We start from the raw sequence: 9,231 nt of genomic DNA, 5'->3' as shown, positions 1-9,231 counted from the left end.
GTTAGCTGTGAGCCCCTCTTTTTTTCTTTTTTTTTTCCCTTTTTTTTTTTTTTTGTTTTTGTTTTTTTTAACTCTGTGGACCCGTCCTGTCTTGCTCCCAGCTGCCCATCACGGCACAGCGTGCCAGGCCGGGGGCACACCGGAGACATGGCCCCATCACAGCTGGGTGATGAGTTTGTGAGCTCCTGTTTCCTTCCTAGTCCTGCAACCTGCCTCTACCTGCTCTCAGCAGGTCGGGTGTTGCTGTTTGCTTCTCTGTTGTCCAGACAGGGACCCTGGCAGGTGTCCAAGCCACTAGGAAAACCAATTAGTTGGTTTGTTTTGTTTCCCCACCTCGTGCTCTTCTCCTGAGCTTTTCTCCCACCAACCTCACACAGGTGAGAAGGGGCTCAGATGACCCCCCATCCTCTCTCCCATTGAGCCCCCACCCCTGTCCAGCTGTCTCAGGGATCTCCCCAAGCAGCTGAACACATCTGTAGGGCTGGGGTGTGAGGGACTGACTGCAAACAGGGGTGGGGGAGATAGCACAGCCCACCACGTGCTGGTGGTAACACCACATTGTAGGAAGGTGATGGTGATCAAGGACATCAACCAGCTGGAGGAACAAGCTTATGGGAACTTCCTGAGGTCTAAGATGGACAAAATGTGCAGCACCACGGACAAGATAACATGACCTCATGAAGCAAGGGTGGGCATGGCTGGCAAGATGGGGATTGTGCATCAGTGGACCTGGGGGAGCTGATCAGGAGCCCACAAGGCACCCCTGTGATGGCAAAGACCATGCAAAGACATGGCCACATGGCTGGACCAAGCCCTGAGCAACCTGGTGTAACACCAGTCCTGCTCTGAGCAGGAGGCAGCCAGAGACCTACACAGCTTCATGTGATCAGCAGGACATGGTCTGGAAGTGACCAAGGATGGAGGTTTAACAACTGCTTTGGGCAACCTGCTCCATTGCTTGAAGTCTTCTCATATTGAAAACATTTTCCTCACTATTTAACTGGAATTTCCCTTGAGCCTCCAGTGCTGCTGTTTTTTGACCTGTCCCAAGGTGTCTCTGGTAAATAAAAGGGGTCCCAGCATCTCTCCAGCCCCTCCAGGCAGTGCCCACCACCAAGAACCCCTCTTCGCCATCTCATCCCCAGCTTCACCATCCCAACACTCACAGTCCCTCATCAATCATCTGGCCTTCCAGTCCCTCATCCAGACCCGATCCTGTTGCCATGTCAGCTGTGTCCAGGGATCCCTGATGGGATGCAGAGTCTCAGGAGGGTCACCCTGATGCCAGTGGGGCAGAGCCCTTTCCTGGTCCCATTGTCAGCACTGGTTCCTGCTAAGGACTCTCATGAACCATTATCAAGAGCAAGGAGTAACCCAGGGAGAGACCAAAATCCCAGCTGCTATAGGAGTGGAACATCTCCCTTCTGAGGAAAGGCTGAGGGAGCTGGATCTCTTTAGCTTGGAGAAGAGGAGACTGAGGGGTGGCCTTGTTAACATTTATAAACTTGTAAAGGCTGAGTGTCAGGAGGACAGAGCCAGATTCTTCTCAGTGGTGTGCAGTGACAGGACAAGGAGCAAAGGGTGCAAACTGGAGCATAGGAGGTTCCACGTAAACATCAGAAAAAACTTCTTTCCTGTGAGAGTGACAGAGCCCTGGAACAGGCTGCCCAGAGAGGCTGTGGAGTCTCCTTCACTGGAGACATTCAAACCCCCCTGGACACGTTCCTGTGTGATGTGCTCTGGGTGACCCTGCTCTGGCAGGGTGCTTGGTCTGGGTGATCTTTCCAGGTCCCTTCCAACCTCTAAGATTCTGTGATTCTGTGATTCTATGAAAGCAGAGCAGTGATAAGATGCTCAGGCTCTCACCTCCTTCAGCAGAGAGCGGACAATGACGGAGTCACAGTGGTGGAGCTCACCAGCAACTGCCCCCAAGCCCTCTCTTAGGCAACAAACTTGGCAAGCTGCAGTGGGGACAAGTTTGGTGCGAGGCAGCACAGGGATCCAGGGCTGTGCTCCTGGAGCTTGCTTCATCCCTTGTGCAGAAGAGAATGGGAGGTACCATGCTGGTGGCATCCATGGGTCCAGCTCCTCGCACATTCATGCAGCACCAATGTTGATGTGGTCTTAAGCATCAGACCCTGGGGCATAAAGCAGGCATGGCCCGTGTTGCAGCAGAGGTTCACCTGTGGGTACTTGCCCCCAGGGTGTTTGGCAGCATAGGGAACTGGTCCCTGAAGGAGTCCTATGCACCATCACACATCCCTCCAACCCAAAGCACCAGGACAAGGCAGCAAAAGGAGAGCCATGCTGGATCTTATTGGCTTTCCAGCTCTTAACTGCACAACCTCCTCAGGCTGCAGTGCCCAGCTGAGCACCTGGATGAACACCCACCCTTAGCATGTCTGGGACATTGTCCCACTGCATGTCCATGCACTGGAGAAGCTGGGGAAACTAATCCTGTAGCCATCAAATCTCTCTCCGAGCCTGTCTAGTATGAGGATAAGGGATGTAGAGGGAGGGGAGACATATCCTGTTGCTCACAGTATGGACTGGTCCAGCCAGGAGAGATTTGGTGTCCCAGTGTAGAGCCTAGATCCCTTCCTTGCCCTATCTCAGCTCCAGCCATGGAGCAGGCTCCTGGAAAGCCCCTGGCTCTCTCTGTGTTTCCAAGACACCGTGGCAGCATCCTCTGGCCAGCAGCCAGCCCCAAGCATGGTCTGAGCTGCTGAGGAGGGTCAGGGCACACGTTCCCTTCACAGCCATCAGTCCTTGGCAAAAGCAGCCAGCTGAGCAGACCCTCACTCCAGTCCTTCCAAGGAAGGTGGATTGGAGGGGACTTAGGAGAGAACAAAGGGCAGGGGTACTTGGCCACTGCTCTGGCTGAGCAAAGCAGATGCACTTGTGTGTCTGATGAGCAGGACCCCACGGACACTGGCATGGAGGGCCATACCCCTTCTCCCCACCTGCCTTGCCTCAGAGTCCCCAGTTCACTCCTTCCTCCCAGAGAGTCTTGCTCTGTCCCCTGTCACCTCAGCCCAGGGAGAAGCCAGGGAGCTTCTGCCAATGAGAGAGGGGTGAGCATCCCAATGCACAGGGGGGGTTGCAAGGCAGATAGAACTTCTGGGATACAAAAGTTCTGCTGGGGGTGGAGGTAGAGACAGGGATTCTGGGGCTTCCAGCACCAGCAGCCTCCCACAGGCATTCTGGCCAGGCACAATTTCTTGCACACACCCACTTCAAACCATTTCTTGCCAGCCTGGGCTCCTGCAAGCAACAGCCTTAGCCCAGAGCTCAGAGGGGCAGGATGGAGATAGACACTGGGAGGGGAATGTAACCAGGCAGGGTTGTCCTCTGTGGTGTCCCAGCTATGGGGAACCTTTTTCTTTCTCCAAGGTCTGTGTCAGACACTGGACACAGCCTTTTCAACTGGACTTTGTACAATGGTGCCTCCAGTTACCCCCACGCTCGGGCAGCACTCTGTGCATCCTTGTGGTGGTGGGATCTCCAGACTGCAGGAAGAGAGGAGGCTGTCCTCCTGCAAAAATAGTATGCAAGAACAGTGGGATCACAGCAAATTTCACCAAACCACCTCGCTTGTGAGCCTTTCCCAGGCAGTGAAATCACTGTGGCAGATTGCAGGGACTCACTCAAGGCTCCAACTCAAATGCTTCCAATGTTTGCACTCTGCACCTCAGCACCAGCACCTGGAGTTCACCTACAAGTTACTGCCCTGGCTTCCAGCACTGCAGTTTCCTGGCATCTTACCCTATAATGCCAGGACATCCCACCTCCTCACCGTTCAGCCCTCTGCTCTTCCAGCTCTGGGCTGCCCTTCAGCCCAGCTAAAGCCCCCAGATCTGTCCTGTTTAACCAGACGTGGGGTCTTCTCCTCAGGTGGCTTGGGGCTGGGAGCAGAGGCTTCTCAAGTGGTCTGAAGGCATCAAGGGGGAGCAACCAAGGGGCCTGGGAATTTCCAAATCCTTCTGGATGCTGGCTCCAAACTGAAGTCACTGCTAACAGGAACAGGGTCGCGCAGCTCCGCTCAACCCGCTGACCAGCAAATTCCTTCCTGCAGAATCCCAGGACCCAGTGCAGAGGTAGTTTGCAAAGCCCAGCGTGGAAAACCCCCGTGGCTGGGAAGAGGGTGGGCTGCCTGCCAGGCACACGGTGCAGGAACGCCGCGGAGCGAGAGGGTCCCGGGGAAGCGGGGAAGAATTGCTGGAAGCCAGCGGCACACGAGCGGCTGGCTGCTGCTTCCCCTTCCCAGCGTGCGGGTGAGCCTGGTGGGAAGAGCTGGATGAAGCACACGATGCTGGGAAGAGCAGGGAAGCGGCCCCCTGGGAGTCCCCACACCGTGCCAGGCACTGGGGCCGGCCGGGCTGGGAGAGGGTCTTGGGCCAGGAGAAGTTTGACCCAAAAACACACACACACACACACACACACACACACACACACTCCAGGTGTAGTTTCCCAGCTGGGTATGGGTGCAAAGATTTAACCCTTTGGTTGCTAGCATGCCAACAGGTCTGCTCGGCTGCTTTGGGGCAGGACAGGCTCCCTGTTGGAAAATTTGCAGGAGGGTGGTAGTGGGCAGAGAGGAACCTGAGCGAGTCTTGTGACATGGGAAGATGCCCCATTCCTACAGCATTCTCTGCCCAGTGTGCAGTGCTGCCCGTAGCTCTCCCTCAGACCCAAGATCAAGGTACCAGGCAGGATCTGTGTTTTGCTTCCCTGTGGAAACCTGTGGGCAGGGTCGCTCAGGTCTCACCCAGCCTGGACCAGGCATCACCCCACACATGGGATTCTCTGGGCTGTTGTGAGTGTGCATGTTTGTCACTATGTCACCAGGAAATATATTCAGTGCTGAATATATATTCAGAGCCTGTCCCTCTGTGGCACAGAGGAGACCTCCAGGGGGTGGCAGAGGGGAAGGGGGCAGGACAAGGAGCTCCTGCTCTTGGTAGAGGTGCTAGGGCAGAGAATGAGAGACACTGCAGGGAAGAGGAGGTCAGCTGATGTTTGCAAAAATAGAACCCAGGTTAGCCTTCCCACCAACGACTGGCCCATCCCTCTCTTTGCCACCAAGAAGCCCATCAGTCCTCCATCCAGAAATCCCAAGGTTCCTCATATGGCAGAGCAAAAATCAGCGGAAACTGCTGGGACCAGCCCAGCCTTCGCTGAAAGTGGAGACGTAAGGAGGGACAGGTCCTCTCATGGCAAAGCAAGCTGCAGCCCACGAAGCCAGGCATGCCATGGGCGCCAGCTGAGCCAGGAGCTCTGCTTGGTTTGAGATGGGTGGGATGGCTGGGCTCTGTCTGGACAGGGATGTGCACACTGCCTGCATTTCATGCCAAGGTGTTGTCCTGGCGTGCAAATTCAGAGACACTCCAGAAGTTGCCAGGAAAAAAAGGCTGGCTGAGAGTTGTCGGAAAGGAAACTGCTCCTTCTCCACCTCAGGACTTCGGACTTGTTATGCCCAGCATCTGCCCAGCAGCCCACTCTGCCCTGCACTGCTGGCACAAGCTCAGCTCCGTGGGCTGGAGAGCCCAGGAACAGCCTCCAGACCAAACAGCCACTGGCACACGTGACAGACAGTTCATCAGGAGAGGGGAAATGGAGACAGAGGAATTAAAGACAGCCAAAGGGAAATTAAGCAAAACATCAAGATGGCTCTGGAGAGTCTGCAGCAGACAGCAGGGGAACATGTAAACTAAGAACTGGGCATGCTTAAGCCAAGACTGGAAAATACCAGAGCTCCTGGTGGTGGTTCAGCTGGACACTGTAGCCAGGGAAACAGCTACCCAACACACAGGCAGCAGTGGAGAATCATAAACTCACAGAATGATTTGAGTTGGGAGGGATCTCAAAGATCATTCAGTCCAAACGCCCTGCTATGAGCAGGGACACCTTCCACTAGACCAGGTTGATCCAAGACCCATCCAACCTGGCCTTGAACATTTCCAGGGAAGAGGCATCCACAGCTTCTCTGGGTGTGAGAGAAAGCAAAGAGAAAGGAGATGAAGCCCCACAGGCTAGGAGCTGCTGGGCACTGACAGCAGGCAGAGACCCAGTGTGCTATCTGCCAGCTCCATGGGCCACGAGCATCAGGACTTGGCATCAGAGGCAGCTCTGGTGCCAGGAGACCACCTGAATCACAGCCAGCTGAGCCCTTCCCAGCAGCCTGCATGGAGAGGAAACAGCTGCTGGAAGGGATGGAAATGGCCGGGGGAGTGGCTGGGGGGGCCTGGGAGCCCAGTTCCACACTGGACAGGTCTCATCCTGTCCGGATATAATTAAGAGATAGGAAGAAGTTATATACTCCATCCATAAGCGGAACTGGTCATTAACAGTAGTTCATAGCAGCAGGGCAGAGCAAAGCAGCAGTCAAAACCCAGCAATAGCTGACTCCACTTGGAGATGTGAGGAGTGACCTGAGGGGTTGTTTTGGCAGCCAGAAAGACAGAAGGAATGCAGAGGGGACTCCCTGCACCAACAAACAGAGCCACACCATGTACATCAACCTCCTCCCAGACACACACAGGGACTAACCCAGTGCACCAAAACCTTGGGAAGTCAAGACTGGCCATTTGACCTGTCTATCCAGAGGGAGGCAGAGAGGCAGAAGCACCCACCCAGACTTGAATATTTTATGTTGAAGGAGGGTAGATTTTTTATTAGATATTAGGAATAAATTATTTACTGTCAGGGTGGTGAGACACCAGCAGATTTCCTGGAGAAGCTGTTGGATGCCCACTCCCTGGAAGTGTTCAAGCCCAGGTTGGATGGAGGTTTGAGCAACCTCGTCTAGAGGAAGGCATCCCTGCCAATGCAGGAGGGCTGCAATGAGGTGATCTTCAAGATCCCTCCCAGCCCAAACCATCCTGTGAATCAATGAATGTGGGTAAAACAGTGTCTGGAGCTGGGAGGCTGCGTGAGATGCTGCAGACAGGGAGTGTCTGAGCTCCCTGGTGGGGCGGGTGGCCACGAGTGCTGTGGATGGGCTGGGAGCTGGGGGAGGGGCTGGAAATTCCCTTTGGGGCTGGGGGGCAGGAGAGACGGCTGTTTACAGCAAGGGAAGAGCTGCAGGGCCAGAAGCTGAGAGAGGTCCCAGCAGCACCTGCCTGCCAGAGCCCTGCAGTCCCTGCAATAGCAGCTCTGGGAAAGCCACCCAGGCAGTTTACAAGCCTCTCCTGGAGGCTGAGGCATCTGGAGGATGGGGATGTACACAGCCATACCTTCAATGGGTCCCATAGAAAGCCCTGGCAGCAAACCCTACAGGTTGCAGAGAGGTCTGGAGACTGTCAGAGCTGCCAAGATGAGACTGAGTCCCATATCACCCAGAAGTGACTGACTGTGGTCACAGTCACAACAGGGATTTTACCCCTCCAAGAATACTATGAGGGCTTCAGCCCCAGTTTCCATATGAACAGGGCTCTGCTCCACTGCCACTGGCAGCAAATCCTCATGTGGCTGCACCAAGACAAGGTTGAAGAGGCAAGACCAGTTGATATGGTTGGCACTACTCAACAGACAGGCAAAGCATCCTCAAGGATTGCTGCTGTCTCCACTCCAACTACCTCCCATCTGACACCTGATCACATGGATCCCAACACAACAGTCCCTGAGGCCCCTCAGGGCACAGCTTGGGCAGATGTGGTCCATCTTACACTCCTTGGGTTTCTTCCCTCTAGTCAGCAGGGAGAAAAGGCCAGTTTCAAATTGCCAGAGGCAAATTGTTCACTGCCTGTTCCCATCTCTTCCCACTCTCTCCAGAGCCTTTTTAGACCCAGGCTTAATGCTGAGTTGGGCAGGTCTTGTTCCACTAATAACTCACACCAGTGCCCTTTCCCTCCCATCACATCCCAGGAGTAGCACAGTTTTACCTTAAAAATAGGCTGATCTGTCGTAGTGGGTTAGCCCCAGTAAGCAGCTAAAACTAAAGTTCTTTGACTCCCTGTCATTGGCATGGGGGAAAGAAGCAGAAGGATAAAAGTGAGAAAACTCACGGGTTAAGATAAAAGAGAATTTAATACATAAAGCAAAAGCTGTGCACACAAGCACAGCAAAATAAGGAACTAATTCACTACTTCCCATCAGCAGGCAGGTGTTCAGCCACTTCCAGGAAAGCCTTCATGATACTGATGAAGTAAACACCTTCATCACGTGTACAGTTTGCTTGGGAAGACAAAAAAAAAAAAAAGCTCCAAATGTGCTGCCCACCCTCCTTTTTACCCCCTGGGCATGGCACTCTATGGCATGGGACATCCCTTTGGTCATTTGGGGTCAGCTGTCCTGGCTGTGTCCCCTCCCAGCTTCTTGTGCATCCCCAGCTTAAACAAAAGGCCTTGAGACTATGCAAACACTGCTCAGCAATGACTGAAGCACCCTGATGTTATCAACACTGATTTGGTCACAAATCCAAAACACACCACAATACGAGCAACCATGAAGCGAATTAACTCTGTTCCAGACAAAACCAACAGCTTGCAATACATTCTCATTAACCACCACCCTCCTTCCTATCCTTTGATCTACACACAGGTATAATTTCCTTAGTCCCTGGGCCATCCCTGTAAAATTTCATTAAAAATGTTCATTTAGTTCACAGAATTCACAGAATCACGGAATTGGAAGGGACCTCTAGAGATCATCTAGTCCAACTCCCCTGCTAAAGCAGGATTGCCCAGAGCACATTACTCAGAACTGCATCCAGATGCGTCTTGAGTATCTCCAGAGAAGGGGACTCCACCACCTCCCTGGGCAGCCTGTTCCAGTGACAGTCACCCTCCCCGTAAAGACGTTTTTCCTTATATGCAAAAGGAATTTCCCATATTCCAACTTGTACCCATTGCCCCTTGTCCTGTCGCAGGGAACTACTGAAAGGAGTCTGGCTCCATCCTCCTTGCACACACCCTTTAGATACTTGTAGGCATTGATAAGGTCTCCCTCAGCCTTCTCTTCTCCAGGCTAAAGCGTCCCAGCTCTCTCAGCCTTTCCTCATGAGGGAGATGCTCCAATCCCCCAGGCATCTTTGTTGCCCTCCGCTGGTCTCTCTCCAGTAGCTCTCTGTCTCTCGTGAACTGGTGAATTCCAGGTGTGGCCTCACCAGGGAAGAGCAGAGGGTTAGAATAACCTCTCTAGACATACTGGCCACACTCTTCCTTATGCACTCCAGGATTCCATTGGCCCTCTTGGCAGCAAGGGCACCTTGCTGGCTCATGGATCATTTAC

General features: G+C 53.6%; 1 protein-coding gene across 1 annotated transcript in view; it reads right to left on the bottom strand.

Moving 5' to 3' along the window:
• The window catches only part of CCL21 (chemokine (C-C motif) ligand 21), a 4,017-nt gene extending 1,069 nt beyond the window's left edge, over positions 1-2,948 (bottom strand). The window contains exon 1 of the mRNA XM_009993800.1: positions 2,870-2,948. Coding sequence (XP_009992102.1) covers positions 2,870-2,948 — 79 coding nt within the window. The remainder of the gene's footprint in view (positions 1-2,869) is intronic.
• Between the last annotated feature and the right edge of the window lie 6,283 nt (positions 2,949-9,231).

This window comes from Chaetura pelagica, unplaced genomic scaffold (genome assembly GCF_000747805.2).
Source record: "Chaetura pelagica isolate M959 unplaced genomic scaffold, ChaPel_1.0 scaffold283, whole genome shotgun sequence".
Taxonomy (NCBI): Eukaryota; Metazoa; Chordata; class Aves; order Apodiformes; family Apodidae; genus Chaetura; species Chaetura pelagica.
The sequence above is the reverse complement of the archived record's forward strand: the minus strand, read 5'-3'. Positions and strand labels throughout refer to the sequence as shown.